Source organism: Canis lupus, chromosome 1, assembly GCF_011100685.1.
Source record: "Canis lupus familiaris isolate Mischka breed German Shepherd chromosome 1, alternate assembly UU_Cfam_GSD_1.0, whole genome shotgun sequence".
NCBI lineage: Eukaryota > Metazoa > Chordata > Mammalia > Carnivora > Canidae > Canis > Canis lupus.
This window is the reverse complement of record NC_049222.1, coordinates 103,595,302-103,617,948: the sequence shown is the minus strand read 5'-3', so window position 1 is coordinate 103,617,948 and position 22,647 is coordinate 103,595,302. Positions and strand designations below refer to the sequence as shown.

At 57.2% G+C, this 22,647-nt stretch overlaps 2 protein-coding genes, 1 long non-coding RNA gene and 1 pseudogene across 10 annotated transcripts; 1 reads left to right on the top strand and 3 right to left on the bottom strand.

Moving 5' to 3' along the window:
• Positions 1–104: 104 nt before the first annotated feature.
• On the bottom strand, positions 105–2,614 carry LOC119870908. The gene is made up of 2 exons (XR_005354470.1): positions 1,817–2,614; positions 105–1,486 (listed from the first exon to the last, which is right to left on the bottom strand). It is a non-coding gene; the product is annotated as an uncharacterized LOC119870908 (long non-coding RNA).
• A 1,278-nt stretch (positions 2,615–3,892) lies between these two features.
• LENG8 (leukocyte receptor cluster member 8) lies at positions 3,893–15,682 on the top strand. Of its 8 annotated transcripts, none has more exons than XM_038527777.1 (17): positions 3,893–4,030; positions 5,341–5,433; positions 6,133–6,307; positions 6,667–6,768; positions 7,440–7,550; positions 8,608–8,860; positions 9,078–9,219; positions 9,493–9,681; positions 9,952–9,972; positions 10,079–10,357; positions 10,486–10,626; positions 10,737–11,022; positions 11,591–11,692; positions 11,771–11,839; positions 11,933–12,062; positions 12,146–12,353; positions 14,406–15,682. In XM_038527777.1, the coding sequence occupies exons 2-17, from the start codon at positions 5,396–5,398 to the stop codon at positions 14,566–14,568; spliced, it is 2,409 nt and encodes an 802-aa protein (XP_038383705.1). In that variant the 5' UTR covers positions 3,893–4,030; positions 5,341–5,395; the 3' UTR covers positions 14,569–15,682. The 8 variants fall into 8 exon arrangements, with proteins under 8 accessions (XP_038383705.1, XP_038383709.1, XP_038383703.1 ...); XM_038527778.1 differs by having other exon boundaries at positions 3,897–4,030; positions 5,345–5,433; XM_038527780.1 differs by lacking the exon at positions 3,893–4,030 and adding an exon at positions 4,224–4,367.
• A 657-nt stretch (positions 15,683–16,339) lies between these two features.
• LOC119875916 lies at positions 16,340–17,802 on the bottom strand (annotated as a pseudogene).
• A 133-nt stretch (positions 17,803–17,935) lies between these two features.
• CDC42EP5 (CDC42 effector protein 5) lies at positions 17,936–22,353 on the bottom strand. The gene is made up of 3 exons (XM_038527897.1): positions 22,086–22,353; positions 21,757–21,894; positions 17,936–18,471 (listed from the first exon to the last, which is right to left on the bottom strand). Exon 3 carries the CDS (start codon positions 18,469–18,471, stop codon positions 18,010–18,012), a length of 462 nt encoding a protein of 153 aa, XP_038383825.1. The 5' UTR covers positions 21,757–21,894; positions 22,086–22,353; the 3' UTR covers positions 17,936–18,009.
• Between the last annotated feature and the right edge of the window lie 294 nt (positions 22,354–22,647).

Sequence of the window (22,647 nt, the reverse complement as noted above, 5' to 3'; positions counted from 1 at the left end):
ACAGAACAGACACCCCAGGAACAGATCTGTGTATGTGTGTGTGTGTGTGTGTGTGTGTGTGAGAGAGAGAGACAGACAGACAGAAAGATGACAGAAGACACGTGTTCAGTCAGGGTGAAAGGCTGCACGGTTTCAAAGCTCTGCAGATACAGTTGGTCTTCATCTGGAAGAAAACATCCTACATACAAGGCAGGTCTAAGCATAGATGAGGGAAGGGGCAGACATACTGCAAAGAATAAGTAGGAGACTCCTGTATGTGGCATACGTTGGCTGGAGAGGCAGGGTTTCCAGCAAGATATCCTAAAGCCGGCAAGGAAAAAATAATTTATTTGACAAATTGTGGAACTAAAAAAATAACCTAAGCCAGGAGGCAAATGCGGTAGTCTAGGTAAAAACAGTTTTGACACACATGGCAGATAAACGTGTTATTATTACTACATCATCTACAAAGCTTCTATAAACTAAGAAAAAGACAACTGAACTTGAAAATAGTGATTATGATGAACACTCGAAAAGTACAAACCCCAAGAGCAGTGAACGAAGTGCTCAGACCCTAATAATTAGGAAGTGCAATCTGAAACAAGTGGGAAGGCTCGTCTTCCAGCACTGCGCGATGCCACGATGAGAACAGTGCTAAGGCCTACTCTGCTGGCAAGGCTGTGGAGGAGCAGGCGCACGGCAGTCTGCTCACCTGTGACCCAATCCAAACAGCAGAGACCCTCTGGCCAGGCCATCCTACTCTGGGGATTCATTTTACGGAAATAAAGCAGAGGCATCTAAATCTCAGGACACGTATTAAGGGCAGTGGATTGGCTGAACTCTGAGCTGAAGACCACAGTGAGAGGGCGGGTCCCATAAATCACCCACTGCAGAGCTCCGGAACACAACTCTTGGGTTTGAGATTTTAGGGACAGCCTGAGAGGAGAGGTAGGCTGGGAGTGACAGGCAGTGGAAGCACAGCAGACAAATGCAGGGGAGGCTAAGATGAAGGGCCGTGCCTGCCACCCACCACCGGATGGCTGTGGGCAGTCACTGGACCTGGGGGAGCTGAGCTGCCTTATCAACCCATGGTGGTGGTGGTGGCGGGGGTGGGGGTAGAAGGTAAGACAGCTCCCCAGGTCTTCCTCTGCGATTCCAAAATTCAAAGCTCTCTTAGACCACAGGTCTCCCTTAACCCGCTGGGCAGCAAAAACAGACTACTTGTCCTGCTTGGTATGAATGCTCATCTCCATCCTCCAGAAACACTGACAGGGTTACTTCCAAGTGCTGTGCGGGGTACTGCGGGTACTGGGTACTGAGTGGAACACAAACCATATTGCCTCTTGAAACGGAAGAATCCTACAGTTCAAGTACACATCCGAGGATTTTATTTAGGTCACAGAGTGCCCAATGTCAGGCACCCACGGGGGAGTGCTCTTGTGCTTCCTCATCGTCTCCACCTTGTGCACTGCAAGGAACGTTCGAGGCGCTTTCTGTGTGGAGTGATCTGAGTGGGGAGGGAGAAATGGACTGCACTTTCCAGGGAGGGGCTCTGGGGAGCATGCACGGACTCAGTTTGTCCTCTTCACTGCTAGGTGAGCAGCCTGACCCTGGACAGCCCGCAGCTGTTCTGGCTGCGCAGATCTCAAACACTGCCCTCTAGTGACCTCAAAGTCCCTGTCTGCAAGCTGAAGCTGATGTGTTGGATATTTCAAAAGCACCCTAAGATTCAGGCTACCTGATTTCCCACCAATAGGTGCAGGAGTGATCTTTCACCCAGAAGCCGTAACCAAAAAACCAAAGACATTTGCATGACCTTGACAAATAATAAACCTACCTTTATTTTAAAATCATACACTCGAGGACTTTTATTTCCGACCAAGATGGAGTAACAGGGACTAGATTTGCTCTCCTTCTTGGAACAACCACAAGGCTGGACAAAATACGGGAAACAACAGGGCCCAAGGCTCAGCACCAGGCAAAGGACGAGGGTAATCCCTGAGACGGAATACATCATGGTGAGCCCTGACCTCCCACAGCCCACGGTAACCAAGGCTGACTGCAGGGCTGCCCAGGAACTGAGGTGGGACACCTCCCAAAGACCCCACCTAAAACTGCTCTAAAAGATAGACTAAAAACAAACAAACAAACAAAAAGAAAAGAAAACAAACAAACAAAAACCCCTCAAATCAGAAGGCAGAAAAAAGGGAAAAAAACAAAGAAAGATGGGACAGGTAGAAACCCAATGACAAAATAACAGATTTATTGTTTTTAAAGATTTTTTTTAAAATTTATTCAGGAGAGACACACAGAGAGAGGTAGAGACATAGAGGGAGAGGCAGACTCCTCGCAGGGTGCCAGATGCGAGACTTGATCCTGGGACTGGGATCACGCCCTGAGCCAAAGGCAGATGCTCAACTGCTGAGCCACCCAGGCATCCCAAGACAACAGACTGAAATGTAATCATCCCAAAAATCATGTTAAAAGTGCAGTTATAACACCTCTTATAGGGAGACCTGGGTGGCTTAGCAGTTGAGGGTCTGCCTTCGGCTCAGGTTGTGATCCTGGGGTCCCGGGATCAAGTCTCGCATGGGGCTCCCCCTGAGAAGCCTGCTTCCCCTCTGCCTATGTCTCTGCCTCTCTGTGTCTCTCATGAATAAATAAAATCTTTAAAAAAATTTACAAGCAAAATAAACCCCTCTTTTAAAAGGCAAAGATTGTTGGCTTGAATTAAAAGAAAGATCCCATCATATGCTATCTACAAGAAACTCACTTTAAATGTAATGGTGAAAAGTAAAGGGATGCTAAATACAACAAGTCCTTTAGACTGGATTCTGGCACACAGGGACATGTGAATGGAAAACAAGAAATCCAGATAAAGCCAAAGTTCAGTTAAGAGTAACGTGCCAGGGTTGGTTTCTTGGTTTTAGCTAATGTCCTACAGGAATGCAAGATAACAGCATCACGGAGAACCAGCAGTAGGTACACAGGACTCTCAATCACCTTTGCAACTTTCTTGTAAATCCCAAATTATCCTAAAACGAATAGTTTTTTTTTTTTAAGTGAAAGGACAGAAAAAGATCAACTGTGTTAACAAACAAAATGACACCCAGTCATCAATACAAAAATTTCTAATAATAAAAACGGAAGGAAACTACTTCTGAAATACTTCCATTGCCTACTACTACTGCATTGAGCGGTCCCTGAGCTAGGTCCTGTCATCAGTCAGAAGCCTGGACGGAAACACATGGTACACTGCTACCTGCCAGGTCCACATTTCCCAGCCTGGCCCCAGAGCTCTTGCAGGGGCCGCCACTTGCCCACATGTAGAGACCTCTCCCCTCACCCCGGGACCCCGCCAGGTCCACATTCCCCAGCCTGGCCCCCAGAGCCCTTGCAGAGGCTGCCACCTGCCCCCCATGTACAGACCTAACCGCTCACCCCGGGACCTCGCACACGTCTACTGCGCCGCAGCCACCAGCTCCCCCTGTGCCCCCCGGCTCTGCCGGTCGCCCGCCGCCTGGTTTCCGCGAGCCGCGTCCTCTGCAAATTTACGTGCTAGAGAAGCTCCTCTTCCCTGCTGGAGGCTGTTCTCATCCCCTTTCCCGATTTCACCATTCTCTGCCCTGGGCTTCCACATCGCGGCACAGCAGTCTTACAGCCCCCCCTTACGCTAGCTTGTGTCTGAAAACAACCATGGTTACCACTCACTGAGCCCAAACTAGGGCTGCGTGTGCGGGCAGAGCGCGGAGGCCCGCCCTCCGCCGCGCAAGTCCCCTCGGGGACACCGTTCCCTCCCGTCTTCCGGCTTGCCTTGAACGCCCACGCGTCCTTGCGTAAGCGGGGGGCGGGCTCAACACAAACCCGCGGCGCCCATTGGCTGTGCAAGGTCGAGGGAGGTGGGGAGAGGCCTCCGCATGACGTCAGGACGCCGCGGTCAGAACGTCGAAGCCCAAGGAAGACAAGAACCAGCCGGGTCACGAGCAGTTCCGCACTGGTGTCGGTGTCGCCTTGGGCCGCTGCTGACGAGTCCAGGGGGCGAGCGGCTGAGGTGAGTGTGAGGCGCGGCGGGCGAGCCGGCGGGGACGGCGTCTCCTTCCGGGCCTACGCCCGGCGGGTCCCGAGGCCTGGTGGGCCGTCGCACCAACGGACGCCGCGCGCGAGCGACGACAGGGTGTGGCGGGCACTGGCGGTTTCTGCGCCTGCGCGCTCTCGCGCGTGCGCCGTCGGCCCGTGGCTCCCCGCCCCCTCCCCGGAATTCCTGGGGCCTGAGCGCCCTCTTCTTCAGCCCCCAGTGACCCGGCGGTTCCACCCGGAGGATGACGTTGCCCCGGGCGACGCGCAGCCCCTGCGCTTCGGTGCTCCCTTCGCCTCACCCCCGAGCCGTGGTGCGCAAGCGCGGCGCGGCCGGGCGGTGGTCTGGAGCGGGTGGCGGGCCTGCGCCTGGCGTCTCTGCCCTCTGGACGGCCTTCCCTGCGGCCGTGAGAGCCGCTGCTCTCACCTCCTCCGTCGTAGTAGGACCGGCGAGGGCCTGCCTCGGGGCCCACCCGTGCTCCTCGGTCTCCGCGGCTGAGGCCGCCCGAGGCCCTCTCGCTCTCTTGCAGTCCTGGGTGTGCGGGACGTTGTTGGGCCCCCGGCCACCCGGCAGAGGAAGTGCCTCTGCCCGTGGGGGGCACTTCCTGAGAGGACGTTTCTACAGTGCAGGGCTCCCCAGGGGCACGCGGCGCTTGTCCTTGTTTCCTGGAGCGACTTCCGGGAGCCCTCCCTCCTGCCTGCTGGTTGTTCTGAGTGCTCGCTAGAGTCCGTCTTTCCGGACTGCTCCCCAGAGCACCCTCCGGGACCTCGTGCTTTCTCTCAGGAGCAGGCTTTCCTCTGGAACACGTCCTAGCCCTTGCTCGAGGTGTCTGTCAGCACCCCCCCCCCCCCCGCACCTTCTCTCCTGCCCCGGGGGCTCCTTCGGACCTTCCCTTCGCGAGGTCGTCGTTCCCCCCCTCCCTGGGGCTTCCCACTAGCCTGGGGCTCCTTCCTGAGGGCACCCCCCCTCCCCGCCCTCTGCACCATCCATTTCCCCTTAGGGTTTCAGGTCCTTCTCTTTCCCTTTGGGGAATCCCTTCAGCCTTCCCTGTTTTCACATCCCTCATGTTCCACCCAGAGCACTGCAGGGAGCCCGGGGGCTCCTTACAGGAGCCCCTTTATTCCACACCCAGGATTCTCTTCAGTGGTTCCTCGTCTCCTAGTGGCTCCTAACTTCTCATACCTTCTCCTCTGCCCGACTTCCCGTGAGCCCATCTCCTCTTCCCCACTTCGTGACTTGTCTCCTGCTCCTTCCTGAGTCTCCCTAACTCCTCCTTTTTCTCATAGACAGTGAGAAAGCAGTCTGGCTCCTGAGATCCACCCCTTATGCCCCAAGGTCCAGATGGCGGCCAACGTGGGTGATCAGCGGAGCACGGATTGGTTAGTGTGGCTAGAGAGACAGAGGCTGGAGGGGAGGGCAGGCAGAAGCAGGACTCAGTGGTGTTCCCTGAGATGACTGGGATGTGCTGGAACAGTCCTTGTGGGGGTGGTGAGGAGGAGTGCCTCTGGTCACACGGTGAAGGGAAGTGTTTGGTTGTTGGGTGGACAGCAGGTTTTCACCTCTCTGAACATTGTGTCCATGGAACAGTGCTTATTTCTCAGAATTGGGGTGATTCATTCCATGGACTGATTAAGGGGCAGCCTCCAACACACTTAATCCTCTCATTTATTGTCTGTTAATACCTTGTTTTTCCAAAACAGTATGATGATAGTCTTCTGTTGGCTGGGGACCTGTGAAAATTGACTCATAAGACATTTAGACTTAGTAGGCACCAGGTTCTGTTAATTTCTCTGGACACTGGTAATCTTTTCATTCGGTATCTAACAATTACTGTGTGTCAGACACCTGGAAAAATGTCATAGGTCTCTGTCTTTAGTCGGATTTCTTTCTCAGGGAGGTGTGAGACAGAAAGGAATTGTTAGCATGTTACAGATTAAAATATATCTTAGATTTAAAAATTTAGACTCTAGTAGATAGCATGAAGGAGTCTAGGATTCAGGCCCTGGTATGTGCCTGCCTGCATTTTGCCCGCCATGTACAGGGAGAGAAAAGACTGACTTGATGTCCCTTCCTTGCAGGTCTTCTCAGTACAGCATGGTGGCCGGGACAGGCAGAGAGAATGGCATGGAAGCTCCTATGCATGAGAACCCGGAGTGGGAGAAGGCCCGCCAGGCTCTGGCCAGCATCAGCAAAGCAGGAGCCGCTGGCAGCTCCGGCAAGGCCAGCAGCAATGGGCCTGTGGCCAGTGCACAAGTGAGAAGGCACACAGGACCTGGGGACCCTGAGCGGGGGTTGCTAGGGAGGGAAATATATGGTGTTCCCTGGTATCACAAGGACACAGTGCTCCGAAGATGTTCTAGGAGCCCTTGGATGGGGGAGCAAGGTCTGTTTCCTTGAAGAGCCCAGGGCACCGTGTAGTCCTTGTCCCTGGGAATCTAGCCTTAAGAGGGAGGCATGTCCTGGGCCCCTGAGATGCCTCAAGTGCGTTAGTAGAAGCTGTGGCTCTTGGAGAGAGATGGACCCAGTTGTGTTCCTTAGTAGTTAACCACATTTGGGGGCCGGAGGGTGTGTGCTGCTGCCAGTGCTGATGGCATGTGGGCCTCTCTCCACAGTATGTGTCTCAGGCAGAGGCCTCAGCTCTGCAGCAGCAGCAGTACTACCAGTGGTACCAGCAGTACAACTATGCCTATCCTTACAGCTATTACTACCCCATGGTGAGCATCCAGCCCAGCGGGGGCGGGTAGGGGGGTGGGTTCCAGGGCCAGGGGAAGACTTGAAGACAGCAGTGACAGCTTCCGAGACACTCCACTAGCATGTTGTTCCCATGATCAAGTTGAAGGCCCTTTCTAGGTCCCACCTTCTCTGCTCTGGCCACTTCCTCTCCCCATGCTTAGTCTGTTACCCATGACGTCCACCTGTGCTCTGTGTCAGCTCTCATTCCCTTTTCCCACACCTCTCCGTGTTCTCACCGTCGTGGTGGTGGTGGGGGTGCTTCCCAGGTTAGACCTTTCTCTGACTGGATAAGTTAAAGCAGGGTTGCACCCCACTCCTTCTTGCTTTCACAGTGCTTGCTGCCAGATACTCTGTGTATCCATCTGCAACTGTGCACGTGTTTTGAGCGCAGACTTCATGAGAGGGTGGATTTTTACTGTTTATTTTTGGTTCTGTTGTAGCGTTTAGGAAAGTTGGCATTCGGTAAATATTTCTTAAATGGAGAATGGGATTGATAGAGTTTTTTGTTGTTTTTCTCATAAGAAGGATTTATGTAGTGGAGAAAGATAGGGGTAAGAGTGTGGAGCACAGAGGTTATGTCTGGCACCTGAGAGGGCGGGAGAAGGGGAGGGAGCTGGGCCTGTCCTGATCCTCATTTCTGTGCCTCTGGCAGAGCATGTACCAGAGCTATGGTTCCCCTTCCCAATATGGCATGGCCAGCTCGTATGGCTCCACCGCACCCCAGCAACCATCAGCACCCCAGCACCAGGGGACTCTGAGCCAGGTAACACCCCCACCAGCTTTGTGGCATGTTCAAGATGGGGAATGTAGTTTTTCTGAGTGGGTGAATGGTGGGGACCCCTGTATTTGTTACAATGGCTGCCTCTGGGTAGTCTCCTGCCTGGTGACTACCGATCTGATAACTGAGGAGGGCAAACTATAGTTTTTGAAACCAGGATGGGGGCACCTGGGTGGCTCAGTGGTTGAGCGTCTGACTTCGGCTCAGGTCGTGGTCCCGGGGTCCCGGGATCGAGTCCCACATCGGGCTCCCTACAGGAGCCTGCTTCTCCTTCTGCTTCTTCACCAGTCTGCCTGTGACTCTGCCTCTCTCCTTGTCTCTCATGAATAAATAAATAAACTTAAAAAAATGAAACCAGGATGGGTTTAGGGCTTGGGCAAGGCCTGGGAGTAGGTGTTGGGGTTGATGGTAGCTGCGGTTTGCAGTGTGGCAGCCTATCTTGGGAATCTTCTCTCAGTGCAGTGCACACAGACATGCATAGTCATGCACATTGTCTGGCCTTGCACTTAACGTGCAGCGTGGAGTAGTGCAGAGCTGTGCAGGGGAGGTGGAGTGACCTGGGCCAGAGTCCCAGCTCCCCTCCCTTGGTGTCATTACAAGTCTCATACCCTCTCTGCGTCTCAGCCAGTCCTGTCAAGTGGGAAGGATAACCACTTCTTCACAGGGTCCCCTAGAACGTGGGTGACCATATGTGTGTTTTGACCGGCATACAGCATGTGTTCAGACAATAACTCCTGGGTGTGTTGGCAGCACTCACTAGAGCGCTCACTAGTTGCCTAACTGAGGTTTAGATGCCTACTGCTGCCACTGAGTGGCTGGGGACTGTGGGAGAACATCTCAGGATCTAAGCTGGAGCCTTCTCAGCTCTGAAGAGGGTGGGCACTAAACCTCCGTTCCTCAGGGAGACAGTGCTTGGGGCAGTGAGATGTGGGAGGGTCACAGGACGGAGTTGAGGGCTGAGTGGTGCTGTGATCATGAGGACAGTGTGAGAGCCAGCACTGGAAGCTCTGCTCCTGCCCTCAGCACCTGCTTCCTCCAACAGCCCCCAGTCCCTGGCATGGAAGAAAGCATGTCCTACCAGGCCCCCCCTCAGCAGCTGCCAGCAGCCCAGCCCCCTCAGCCCTCCAACCCCCCGCATGGGGCTCATGCTCTGAACAGTGGCCCCCAGCCTGGAACAGCCCCAGCCACACAGCACAGCCAGGCAGGGCCTGCCTCAGGCCAGGCCTATGGGCCACATGCCTACTCTGAGCCTGCCAAGCCCAAGAAGGGCCAACAGTTGTGGAACCGGATGAAGCGTAAGTTGGAGGTGGAATTTGGGGAGAGAGAGGGCATAGGGGCTGCACCTTACAGAGCCAAGCGTGGGGCACTTCTGGGTGTGGTGCTCATTCCCTGGCTCTGGATGCAGTTGGTTTGGAGCCCTTCTCTAGAGCTTGGCGTCTCCCATTCCTGGAGATCAGGCAACCTGAGGAAGGCCACGGTAAGGTCTAACCCCAGCTCTTGCGGCCCTCACAGCAGCCCCGGGGACTGGTGGTCTCAAGTTCAACATTCAGAAACGGCCCTTTGCTGTCACCAGTCAGAGCTTCAGCTCCACCTCGGAGGGCCAGCACAGCAGCTTCGGCCCCCAGCCCAACCCTGAGAAAGCCCAGAACCACAGGTGATGGCCACCCCCTTGATCCTGTCCCAGCTCTCTCCTTCTGCTGTGCGTATAGTCCACTGGCAGGTTGTGCACCCCTCTGAGCCTCAGTCTGCCCCTCCAAGATGGGGAGGGGTTCCTCTTTTAGGGTTGCTGTGAGCATGAAATGAGAGGGGAAGAAGATGATGCTCGCATTGTTTTGGGTTTGTGTCTGCTTTGTGAGTGGTAGTGACAACCATCTTTGCTGGGGTGTGGGGTGCCGCCCAGCTGAGTCCCACGTCTGCCTTCACCCAGGGGGAGCCTGTCGGGGAAGCCTGATGATTGGCCACAGGACATGAAGGAGTATGTGGAGCGCTGTTTTACTGCCTGTGAGTCGGAGGAGGACAAGGACCGGACAGAGAAGCTACTCAAGGAGCTGCTGCAGGCTCGGCTGCAGGACGGCTCAGCTTATACCATTGACTGGAGCCGGGAGCCCCTGCCAGGGTTAGTCTAGGCCAGGGATGGGGAGGAGGGCGATTCTGGGTGCTGAAGCGGAGACCTGCAGACTTAGGTATCTGAAGCCCCAAGAATGAGCAAGAAAGTTGGCTCCCAGGGGTAGAAGGCCAGGAGGGTAGAGCTGAGGCCCAGGCACTGCCTGGTGGTGGAATCCTGGGGTGGGGTGAAGGCCCTGAAGCCTGGCGAGTGCATGGTACTCAGCAGCGAAGAACACTCTCTAGACAGAGAAAATCTTGGGTTTGCCTCCCATTTTTGCAGTGTGTTAGCTGAGTCGCCTGGGTAAGTTTCTTTCCTGCCTGAGGTGGTGTGTTCCTGGGGCGGCTGGCAGATGCTGGGGTTGGTGGAGGCGCTGGATTGGTGATGCCCTGCCCTGCTATATCCTCAGGCTGACTCGGGAGCCTGTGGCTGAGAGCCCCAAGAAGAAGCGGTGGGAGGCCCCTAGCAGCCTTCATCCTCCCAGGGGGGCAGGCTCAGCGACAAGGGGCGGGGGTGCCCAGTCCCAGCGAGGGACACCAGGGGCTGGGGGTGCTGGCCGAGCCCGGGGCAGCAGCTTCGCCAAGTTTGGCAACCGCAATGTCTTCATGAAGGACAACAGCTCTTCCTCCAGCACGGACTCCCGCTCCCGTTCCTCCTCCCGGTCCCCCACCCGCCACTTCCGCCGCAGGTGTGAAGAGTTCAGGGTCCGGGGTGGGGGGGGTGGGGCGTAGGGGCTGTGGGGGGGTTGAGGGGCATGGGTGGGGTCTTGGGGGGAGGAGCCATTTCGGGCCTTACCTTCTTGCTGCTTCTGTGCAGTGACTCCCACTCGGATTCAGACAGTTCTTACTCAGGGAATGAGTGTCACCCTGTGGGTCGCAGGAACCCGCCCCCAAAGGGCCGAGGAGGTCGGGGGGCCCACATGGATCGGGGCCGAGGCAGGGCGCAGCGTGGAAAGAGGTGAGACTTGGGGCAGGTGGCCCAAGGGGTGGGGCTGAGATCGGGGTTCCTGGGGAGTGGTGGGAGAGGCATGCTGTGACATCTGCCTATTCACCTTGATCTCTTTTCAGGCATGATCTTGCTCCCACCAAGCGCAGCCGCAAAAAGATGGCCACGCTAGAGTGTGAGGACCCTGAGCGTGAGCTTAAGAAGCAGAAGCGGGCGGCCCGCTTCCAGCATGGACATTCCCGCCGCCTGCGCCTTGAGCCCCTGGTGCTGCAGATGGGCAGCCTGGAAAGCAGTGGTGCTGACCCTGACTGGCAGGAACTACAGATTGTGGGCACTTGCCCTGACATCACCAAGCACTATCTGCGTCTCACCTGTGCCCCTGACCCATCCACTGTGCGCCCTGTGGCAGTAAGTGCTGGGAAGGGCAGGTCCTCCCTGCAGGGCAGATGCTGGCACTAGGCTGTGGTACCAACACGGGAATCACGGCAGAGGTTGCACAGGAGACTGCTGTGGCAGCAGGGGCTTGCAGCTGGGCAGGGACTTTGGGGCCTGGGAGCTCTCTGAAGGTGACTTGGAGACAGAATTTGTGCTGGGTTGCATATCCTCATCAGGAGACTTGCTCAGCTCTGAGCTTATGTTCCCTGATTAGGAGACGGAGAAGGAAGTGGCTTTCCTAGGTCAGCACTTCATGTGACGGAGGCAGTCAGACCCCTCTGTGCTCTGCTGAGACTGCAGCAGCGGCATGGCTAATGTTCCATCCAGGGGACTGGACACGCAGATGTGGGCAGCTGAGGTTGAGAGTAGTAATTCTTGCAAAATGTGTTGGGTTCTTTTCAAAGTTGGCAGTGAGTTACTAAAGGAGTTTGATATTGTAGCTATTGTCTTAGAACAGAGTTAGTGGAATCATAATGGGTGTTACAGCCTTGCTCATCCTGCTGTGAAATCACACTGAGCCTTAATTTGGTTCCCTTTCCAGGTTTTGAAAAAGTCTCTGTGCATGGTCAAGTCCCACTGGAAAGAGAAGCAAGACTATGCTTTTGCGTGCGAGCAGATGAAGTCAATTCGGCAGGACCTGACGGTGCGGGGGCTGCGGGGAAGGCCTGCCCTGGGTGAGTCCTGTTCTGCTCTGGCCTCATTGTTCGTTCTGCCGATCCAGGTGCAAGGTGTGCGAACAGAGTTCACAGTGGAAGTATATGAGACACATGCTCGCATCGCCTTGGAGAAGGTGAGTGTGGGGTGCTGAGGCCCTTTCAGGCTCTTCCCGGGCTCCCTGTGCTGGCCTCACCATCTTTCTTGATGTCCACACCCTGGGTGCCAGGGTGACCATGAGGAGTTCAACCAGTGCCAGACGCAGCTCAAGTCACTGTATGCCGAGAACCTGCCAGGCAATGTGGGCGAGTTCACTGCCTACCGGGTCCTCTACTACATCTTCACCAAGAACTCAGGAGGTGAGAGGCGCTGCCTGCAGGACAGGGTGGCTCCAGGCCCCCAGGGTTGGGCGCTGCTGATCCTCCTTTGTCTTGGGCCCCAGACATCACCACGGAGCTGGCCTACCTGACTCGGGAACTGAAGGCAGACCCTTGCGTGGCTCACGCTTTGGCACTGAGGGCAGCCTGGGCTCTGGGCAACTACCACCGCTTCTTCCGGCTCTACTGTCATGCGCCCTGCATGTCTGGGTACCTGGTGGACAAGTTTGCAGACCGGGAGCGCAAAGCTGCCCTCAAGGCGATGATCAAAACGTATGTGAAGCTGGGTTCTCCCTCGCCCCCTCTGCTGGCCCTGTGGCAGCCTGCCTTCCCCTCCTTCCCCCGTCCCTTCCTTTTCTCCTCCTGCCCCTGCACACTCGGGCTGTCAGGCCTCCAGCTGCTGTGCCCTGGACCGTAGTCCTCTCCCCCCTTGTTTCTACACGTACCCTGCTCCCCAGGCCCTTCTGCTTCCCTCCCCACAGTTCACCGTGTCTCCCACGCCTGCGTCTGCATCTCCTTCCCCATTCTGTCTTGCTGCTCCAGGGTTCCCTCTTTACCCCTGAGTCTCTTTTTTCTGCTCGCATCACCTTGGACCCTGGTTTGTTTTCTCGGTCCCCTCACTCTGAGATCTCTGTTCACCTTTCAAGGCTCTCTTGACACTGAGCTCCCACTCGGTAGAAACAAACTAGAAAAGATGGCCCTGCTCTTGGTAGCTTCTGATGTAACAGGACAAGACCCTGTTCTGACTTGAGTTCCTTCGAGAGTGCAGGAAATATTTAGGGAGAAAGGTGTGATGTGGGGGCTAGGCAGATCAGGGGCTGGACATAAAAAGAGCATGCTTCTCTGTCATCAGCTATCACGTGTGCTGTGTGTGTGCGCGCGCGTGTGTGGCATGCATGCGTGCATGTGTGTGGTGGGGAACCTGTGTTTTTTCCAGCAGGGCAGTGAAATGCCCCTGGGCGACATAGGGAGATGTCAGGTGATCTCTTCTAGGGGTGGCTACTGGTGTCTAGTGGGTAGAGGCCTGGGATGCTGCTCAACCCCTTGAAGTGCCCGGGATGCCCCACAACCGAATCACTGGCCCCAGTGTCAGTCTTGCCAAAGTTGAGAACTCTTGGTCAGAGGTTGGTAGGTCCAAGGGGCCACAAAAGTTACCTTAAGAGTCACAGGAATGGTGTGAGACTGGGGAGAGAGGGTCACCCTGAAGATATGAGACCACAGATTCCATGCTCCAGTTTGGGTCCAGGAGATTTAAGGCAGAGGCTGAGCCAGGGTAGGGGCCACAGAAGTAGACAAGGACATGGGCAGAAACATGAAGGCGCTAGGATGAGCAGAATCTGACTACCTACCCAGGAGTGTCGGGGAGGTGGTATGTCTAAAGGCCCTGTGGGCTGTCCCTCAGAGTCTGCTGTCTGCAGCGGGACAGCTCCCAAGCTTCTGTGCTGCTCCCAGGGGTGTCATGTGGGCAGGTCGCCATTCGGGTTAGTTTATACCTGCTGGGTCTTGGTTGGGGCCACAGCCATGAAAGCGCCTTGTAGGAGGGGCCTTGGCCCATCACTGGCCACATGCTCTCACTGCCCCCCTCCACCAGCAGACACGGACAGCCCTGGCCCTGAGTCTGAGAGTCCCCAGAACCAGGTCCCTGCAGGATGGCCAGGAGGCCAGCTCAGCTGTGGTAGGAATGGACTCTTTTATGCCCTCTGTGGATATCCAGGCCAAGACCAGGCACAGACTTGAGGCAGGACTGGTTTATGTCCTGTGTGATATAAGGGCAGGGTGACAGGGTTTCTGGGAGAGAATTCAAGTTAACAGCTATCTTCTGGCACATGCTGTGTCTTGTTAGCAACCGCAAGTGACTGTAGCCAGCACGTCATAATACATGTTGGCTGAAGCTTTGCTGGCATTCCGGAGGCACTTTGACCCAGGCAGGGGAAACAGCCAGGGCGGGTCCCCCAGAGTAGCTGTCAGACCTGCCAGCCCATGCCCACCACCATCCCCTGGGGTCCCTCCTTCTGCTTGGGCCACAGTGGGCCCTTGAGCAGCAAAGGAACCAGCTGGGCCCTTCCCTCCCACCCTCCTTGGTCCCCCCTGTACAGGTAAGTGAGGGTGAAGGGGGGGCACAGCCGGGGCTGGGGCCACTAACCCCACCCCGGGCCCCCCCAAGCCCCTGGAGGTGGGGAGGTTGGGTGGGGATGGGTGAGAGGTCAGCAGGTAATGTGCTGAGGAAACCCTTTGGGTGCCCGAAGGGGGGGCACCCACTCCCTGCTTGTGGGGCCCTCCCCTGCCCACTGCCTGCCTCATCGCATTCTCCTCTTGTCTCCGTAGCTTCCGCCCTGCGCTGCCAGTCTCCTACCTGCAGGCCGAGCTGGCCTTCGAGGGCGAGGCCGCCTGCCGGGCCTTCCTAGAGCCCCTGGGCCTGGCATACACGGGCCTGGACAACGCCAGCATCGACTGCCGCCTCAGCCTGGCGCAGCTGTCAGCCTTCTGAGCACCAGCGCGGATGGGGTGGGGTGGGGTGGGGGCAGGGCTGTGGCCCCCCAGCGCCGCCTTTGCCGATTTTGTTTTTGAGCCATGGACTTGGGTTGTAAATTAATTCATGGGGAGTGGGCTCCAGGAAGAGCCGCCATCCCTGTCCCCGTTTTCCCACCGGGGAGTCTGTACAGAGATTTTTTCTACATTTTTATTTTTTGTCTCAGAGGAGTGGGATTGGGGGAGGATGGGGTGGGACAGCGGAGGGTTGGGGGCATGGTCTGTAGGCTGCTCTGTGTCCACCTGGCACCTCCACTAATGCTGTCTCAGTGTTTTCTCTCTCTCTCTCTCGAGCTTGTACTCCGGTACCGACCTGGCACCCTGGCCCATCCCATGCCCAGGGGGCCGGAAGAAGACAGGCCACTCCGCCCGTGCCCGCCCGTGGCGGGGCCACCAGCACAGCAGCCCGCCACCCGCCACCTGCCTGCCTCACCACAGACTCTTATTGCCCAGCCCTCTGGGGCCTCAGTATTCGGGGCTAGGGGAGCCATGTAGAGACTGTGCCCCACCCTCAGCCCCCCACGCCAGAAATGCCGCCGCCAAGCCAGCACCACATCCACGCCGACACTGCGCACTGAGGACTCCGGAGGCCATCGCGGGACCTCGGCCGGGCCGCCTCGTCTACAGTTGTATTAAGTTGTCTCCGTGTCCCTCCTCCCTCCACCCCCGTGTTTCTTCTGGTTTTTTTTTTCCTTCCCTTCCTCCTCTTCCTGCTCCCCAACCCTTCTTTGGTTCAGCACAGGTAAAACGGTTACCCTCCCTCCCTCCCTGCCTCCATGGATCACCAGCTCACGTCATGTTTCCTTCTCTTTTCTTTTTGTGTGTGTTTAAGTTAGTTTTCTTCCTCCCCTTTTTCTTTTTGGCCCTCCCCCCTCTTCTGCCATGTAACTGGAGGATGTGCGATGAGTTTGCAAACAGCTGGACTGTCAGGCTGCTTTTTTTCCAGATGTTCCTCCTCTGCCTCCCCTCCCTTCCCTTTCCCCTCCCTTCTCCTTCCTTCATTCTTTCCTTGGATCACTGAGCACCATTTGGAAGCTTGAGAGAAACCAAAATTAAAGAGAGAGAGAGAGAGAGCACTTTGTCCCTTCCTGCTTGGACAGGTTGAGAGCGGCCACCAGCGGATCTGAGGGGATCATCACCCCAGAGCTATCTCAGCCAGGGTGCCCTCTGCCGGCCCATGTGGGCACAGCCACACTTCTGCTAGGGGCTGGCTTCCAGCTCCTGCCTTGGCCTGCAACCAGCCTCAGGGAGGCAGACCTGAGAATCTTGGGGCACCTTGGCCAGGGTAGGAGCTGTTATTACTCTGAGCCCCTCCTCTTCCAGCCTCTGTCTCAGCACTTGGGCCATATTTTCTGGGGAGGGGAAGGGGGAGGGTGGGGCACAGCACATGCTGCCCCAGAGAAGCAGGCATCTAAAGCTCAACTGTGGGGTGCCAGGAACCCGGGCCAAGAGCACAAGTCTTAATGCAGTGCCTGTGGCAGCTACCTCCCCAGGGCCCATCAGCCTCAGAAGGGCTAGTCAGGTGCAGGGCCCTCGTGGGTACCAGGAAGGCAGCACTCGCGGGTGTGGTTCCAGACTTTTTCCTGGGCCTTGGCCACCCCTGCCTGCAGGATCGGTCACCATGAGGCCACAAAATGCGTGGGGGCGGGGCTGGCGAGGTGGTGTGCCCCTGGCTCCTGTGGCTTTTCTGCTTTCCGAGGGCTAGGCTCCAGGACCCCATTCTGCTTGTGTCTCAGGGAAGCCCTTCAGGGGACCGTGCCAGGGCTGCTACCAACAGTCTTCCTACCCCCGCGGCTCCGCCAGGGGCGGCCGGCTGCAACACCCTTCCCAGCTCTGTCCAGGGGGACGCCTGGCCTTCGGCCCTATCCCGCTCCCTGGCTTCCGGCCCAGCCCAGTCCGGTGCTAGGAGTTCGGTTCTGGTGCCAGCGGGAGGGGCAGCCACGCCTTCGAACGCGCCCCCGCCGCTATGCGCGTCCTCGCTGTGCTGAGCACCCTCCCCGTCCTGAGCGATCTCGCCGCCGTCCCGAGCGTCCTAACCATCGTGCGCGCCCCCGCCGCCCTGAGCGCGCTCGCCGCCAGGCCGGAGCCGAAGTCCAGATCAGTGCGTGAGGCGGGGTCCCACACGGTGCGGCCGCGAAGGCGGAAGTAGCGCCCCCGAGCGCCGCCAACCGCTCGTCCCAGCAAAAGGCCCCAAGGGCTCCGCGCGCACGCCAGGAAGCGGTCGGCGTAGCCTACCGAGAAGTCGGCCGGGTCGAGGCGCGGGCCCCAGCGGCTGTGCCGGAGGACGGCCCCGGCCGTGCACAGCGGCGGCTTCTTGCCCCCGGCACTGGCCTCGGCTCCACGGCAAGGCCCCGCCGGCACCGGAGCCCCCGGGTGGGGCTGGCGGCAGCGACGCCGAAGCGGCAGGCTGGCGGAGGCGCGGGCTCAGCCGGGGGCGGGGCGCCGCCTCGGGAGCCGGTGACCGCGGGCCGTGACGTCACCGGCCGCACCCCTTCCCGCCGCCCTCGCGCTCTCCGCAGCCCGGGTACTCGAAGCCCGACGCCGCCTGCGCTGCCCAGCGATGCTCGTGTGTGGCCCGCCCGGGTCCAAAGGGCTGACAGACTGGGCACCGCCCGCGGGGGGCCGCTTCCCTCTGCCCTCGAGGAGCCGGGCCTCTGCCCCTAAGATTTACAGGTGCGACCCCGCCCCCTCCAGGCCGTAGGAACGCCTGGCTGCGCCCTCGGCCGCTCTCCGCCCGTGCGGCCCCGGCCCTCACCTAGGATTTGTGTGGAGGCGGCGGCCTCTACGGGGGCCTCAGTGGGCTTCGTTCCGCCCCTCGCCTGGAGTGCTGTACGTGCTGCCCCGCCCTTCCGCCTCCACAACGGTACCCCAGCAGGCTAGACTAGGTAGCCCAGGCTTGGGACGCCGCTGTCGCCATGGGGCCGACACATGTATGGGGGGTGTTTCTCCTCCAGGGACCCTACCTCTTCCCGGCCACTTCCCTGCGCGTCTGCTCGCAGGGTAAAGAGCAGCTCGTCCCGAGGGGTTCACTGGAGATGCAGGCCGGGAGTCGAGGCTCCCGGAGCCACTGCCCTTGGCCTCCGGGAGCCAGTCAGGCCAAGCCCTCTGCCAAAACTGCTGAATTAAAGGGGCACCGTCTAACCACGCCCCCCTCTGATAAAAGGGTCACATCCCACCCCTCCAGGCCCGGCATCCGACCTAGAGCCTGGTCCAGTCTGCCGGGAACCGAGCTGCAGGTGTCGTGCTTGGCCCTTAAAGGAGCCAGGACCCCATCACCGACTCCCCGCCCCCAATCTTCCCTTCCCATGCAAAGCGAAGAGACAGAACCCGGGGCACAGACGTGGCGTTTATGTATACAGAAGCAGGATGCCGGAAGGTAAAAGCATGGGAACTGGGGTGCCTACAGGCCGATGACATCGTCCAGCTCCAGATCCGCGCTGGGGCGGCAGTGCGCCCTGGGATGCTGCGCCTCGGAGCTGAGGTCCAAGTCGGGCTTGGTGGCGGCGGCCCCCGGGCGCTCCGCGTCCATGACGCCGAGCACCGCGTCCAGCATGGACGGGCCCAGATCCAGGTGGAAGGACAGCAGCGGGTCGGCGGGCGCGGGCGCGCGGAGGGCGGGCGGCGGGGGCTGCGGCACCGCAGGCGGCGGCGCGGAGCGCGGGGCTCCCGCGGGTGGCGCCCGGGGCTCGGGGGGCGGCCCCCCGCCGTGCCGGCTCAGGAACGAAGTGTCCCCGAAGGCGTCGCCGCCGCGCCCCACGTGTAGCGTGTGCCGGAAGTCGCCGAGTGGCGCGGAGATGGACAGGGTGCCGCGCTCCGGCCGCTTCTTGGGCTGCGCGGGGCCCAGCTGCTTCAGCACGGGCATCTGCGGGAGGGGGCGGGGGAGCGGGTCAGCGCGGCCTCCGCCCGAGGGGGAACCCACGCCGCGCACCCACCCTGGGCCTAGGCAGCGGTTCCAAGGATGCGCTCGCAAACACGCGGGACGATGGTGGCGGGGTTACGTCCATTTTACAGGTGTGCAAACTGCGTCTCCAGAGGCCCTAGGTCCCAGATTGCAATTCAGGCCTGCGCATGACCAACGCGCCGCGCTTATCCCAGTAAGAACTAAGATTGCGGTCTTCCTACAGGCCAGGCAACAGGCTTCACCAGCTCTCCCCGAGTGTTTCCTAAGCTTGACAGAGAAACTCCAGCATCTCCGGGGCAGAGATTTTCAGGACCCTTCCCTGGAGACAGGGGGCACTTTGTCCACCAAGTGCGGCAGGCACAGTGCCTAGGGCCCACCACTCACACACTTCTAGAGGCCCAGGAAAATGTTAAAGTGTTTTGATTTATTTCAAAATGTGTGGATTATATCTGTCTTCACACCAACAGTTATAAAATATAAATAAATAAAATCTATACCCATGAAAGCTTTGCCTAGGGCACACACAAGTGATAATGCAAGTCTGCCTAAAAGCTCCAATCCAGGAATCAGGATGCTCACACAGCCTTTTATAATTTGAGTATTTGGTCCAGAAAGAGACAATATACTGTCTTACATTTTGCAAATTTCTCTAAGAATAACAACAATGGCATAAATTGAAACTGGCAGGTTGCACACTATAAACTAGGTGCACTATTTCCTCATGGCTGCCCTGGATTCTACATAAAAGAAGTGTCTGCCAACCTTTGCCTGTATCCTGGAACCTGGCTGTTTTTATGGAATTTCTGGGAGGGACTCTGATAACTTTGTACTTTTGTTTTAATAGTGCCTGTTATCATCATCATCATCATCATAATAAATAATCTTCTTTCTCTTTGAAGTAAAGCCCCACCCTTCGCCAGCTGTATGATTGGGATAAATTACGTGATTTCCTTATGTCTGTTTCCTCTCTGTAAAATGGGTAAAATAACAGTACCTTCCTTGCAGGGCACATAGTAAATCTCAATTAAAGAAAACTATATTTGTAATAGTGCCAGCTAATTGGTAGTGCTAGTGCTGGGTGTGTGTGTGGGGCGGGGGGAGTGTGTCCTTACATAACTGTAGAACAAAATAAAGAATTGATAAAATCCTATGAAGAAGTCAAAGCAACCAACATTATTCTTTCAGTAACTAGCACCCTGGGAAATATCACTGATAATGCAGAGAAAAATTAAAGCTAAGAGGATTTAAAATAATTATAGTCCAGTGTGTTCTGAGGAATTGACCTTTGCCGTACCCCAACACACACACACACACACACACACACACTCACACACTTTACATTTATTTCTCTGGGAAAACCAGTCTTGATTTACAAGATTCTGTAGTGTTTCTCAAACTTCTCTGACCTCAGCTTAGATGAACAAATATATTTTAATTGCAACATGACATGCAATCACCTCTCCTCCCCACCTCTGCATAAAGGAAACCAAAATTTTATGAAACAACATGCTAGGCACTGTGATGTTTTCAATTCTAATCTATTTTATTTTATTTTTTAAATGCTTACCTCTGCTCATTAATGAATCTCAATTCACAGTTGAAAATAAAAAACCCTCTCCCCATGGTCACAGTGAGTGTCATTACTGTGCAGTGAGTTGCCGGTGAAAAGACCACAACTCAGCCAAATGCCTAGGTTTCCATCTGGCTGTGTGTGTGTGTGTGTGTGTGTGTGTGTGTGGCTTTGGGCAAATACTTAACCTTTCTAAGGTTTCTTTCCCCCTCTCAAAAATGTAACATAGGAACACAGGATCTTCCTGTAACACTTCATAGTCTCTTTTCGAGATTGGTGAGATGTTGCCAGTAAGTCTTGGCAGAGTGCCCAGCAGAGAGCAAAAGTTCAATAAAATGCTCAGTGGCCACCTGAGATCACTCCCCCTTGTCCCCGAGGACACACTTAGAGAGGGTTTATGACTGGCCCAAGGTCACAGAGCCCAGACTTAACCACTTCTCCTGCCTGCTGCCTCGTGAACTGAGTCCTCTGGGGACAGCTCTCAGTCCCTGGCTTTCCTCCCTGCCCATGCCCTAGCCTGTAACCTCAGCCCATCCTCGCATTGCCCTACAAGGCATCACTACCACCATTTTCCAGTGCCTGGCCAAACACACCTGCCATTTCTTTTCTGTGGGACCCTGACCTAACTTCCTCAACCTTAGACCTCAGTTTACTCTACTGAAAAGTAGAAGTCAGAATGCCTGATTGCTAGGGGTATTTGTAAAGGACATTCATGATGCTGATGTTATACTTCCTAAGGACTTATTCTGGGGTGGGGTGGGGTGGGTGGGTAGAGGACTTAAATGCTTTCACTCAAATACACAAACTCATTCAATCCTCGGAACAATGCAATGAGTTTTATAGAGGTGGTGGCTGAGGAATAGAGAGGGAGAGTAAGTTGCCTTGGGTCACACAGCAATGAATGTTGTGTCTGGATTCAGAAACCAGGCAGAGTCTAAACCTGATGAGACTCTACAGATGATAGCCTATTGCTCATAGCCCCCCTTGGATAGGGTGGGTGGGTGTGCATCCGAATGTAAAAAACACTTGGATATGCCATAAAGGCCAAGGATTTCCTACATCCTTGACGGTGTTTGTTTGCCTTTTCTTTTCTCCATTCCAGGCAGAGTAATGACTTCGAAATCGCTTCTGAGTGGCCTCTTGCTGGCTCTGAGGGCCTCGGGCAAGTCACTCCCCTTCTCAGAACCTCGAATCCCAGGGTCCTCTTAAATAGAAGGCCCCAACCTCCCGCAAGCAGAGTTGTGTGCTAGAGGCAATGAGGTCATTCTAGGAAAAACCTCCGTCAGCCGGCCAAGGCTCCTACAGAGGGGCTGTTGTTTGTGACAAATGTGCAAAAGACAGTGCAGGAGTGAGGGTGGGACCCCGGAGGGCCCCTCCCGCTGCCATCCGCCCCTGCAGGCCCGCCGCTCCAGCTGCAGGAGGGAGGGCACAGCTGGTTCACCTCTGTCCTCTCCGGGCCCCAGCCCCGCCAAAACGGAAATAGGCGCCCGCTCCACACCCGGCCGGACCGGTTCCCGAGGCGTCCGGGAGGGGGAGACCCCCGCCCCACGGCTCGCCGCGCTTCCTCCCGCCACGTGGCGGCCGCCCCGAGCTGGAGCGCCCGCGGTCCCTGGGCCCGTCTGTCCCGCGTCCTCCCGAAGCTGACCCGGGAGCCCGGCTCCCCGCTGCCCCCTTACCTCTCGGTCCTCCCCGAGTGGGGCAGGCGCGCTCTCAGGCTCCGGCGGGGGGACCCCCGTCTCCTCGCTTCGGAGCCCGCCCCGGCCACCGAGTCCCAGGTCCGCACCCTCTGCCTTCTTTCTCCAGGCGGTTCTCACCTGGCAAAGGAAGTGTCATGCGGAACCTGTCAGGGGCCCGGGACCCAGGCGTCCGGGCCCGCGGGGCCACCTCCACAGGACGCCTCCTCGCGCAGGTCCCAGGGGTCCTGCCTCCGACCTTTCTCAGTCCTCGGACCGGGGAGTCCGAGCCCGCACCCCTTGCTGGCCCTGGCCCCGGGTCCCTTCTTTACCTGCACCGGGGACCGTAGCGTCAGCCCCTCTCGGGGGCCATGGCTGGAGCCGTCCAGGCCAGCCCAGGCCGTCTGGGCACAGGCCCCTCCCAACCTCCCTTAGTATCCGAAAGTTTGCCTCTAGGGTTTAAAGGACTAGAAAGCGGCGGTGGAAAAGCTGAGGCCTGCGGGCTGAGTGTGGGGCGGGCCGAGGCCGGGACTGGGTGTGCTCAGAGGACGCGCAGAGCGGGTGGGGGACGGCCAGGGCGCGCCCCCCAGCCCGGCCCCTCCCCCTGCCCAGCTTGGAATTTCCTGAAGCTGGCGAAGTCTGGCTGTTTGGAAGAGTAATTTCTAACAGATTGCAGCAGTTGGAGGAGAGAGCGAAAGAGAGAGCGAGAGCTAGAGAGAGAGAGAGAGAAGGGAGGACAGGAGAGAGGAAGGGGCAGACACAGAGGGAATGTAAGAGAGAGAACGAAACAGACGGGGTCCCTGGGCCCCGGGAGGATGGAGGTAGTCCCCGAGGGGCAGCCATGACTCTGCTTTGGAGAGTTTCCGGGATGAACGTCCGTGTCCCCTCTTCCCC

Bases quoted from the DNA above. Each gene is read 5' to 3' on its own strand.
- CDC42EP5 (XM_038527897.1), bottom strand. From the start codon at position 18,471: ATGCCCGTGCTGAAGCAGCTGGGCCCCGCGCAGCCCAAGAAGCGGCCG.
- LENG8 (XM_038527774.1), top strand. From the start codon at position 3,897: ATGACGTCAGGACGCCGCGGTCAGAACGTCGAAGCCCAAGGAAGACAA. The intron at 9,682-9,951 runs GTTAGTCTAGGC...CCATTTTTGCAG, and splicing joins AGCCGGGAGCCCCTGCCAGG to TGTGTTAGCTGAGTCGCCTG. The intron at 12,063-12,145 runs GTGAGAGGCGCT...CTTGGGCCCCAG, and splicing joins CTTCACCAAGAACTCAGGAG to ACATCACCACGGAGCTGGCC.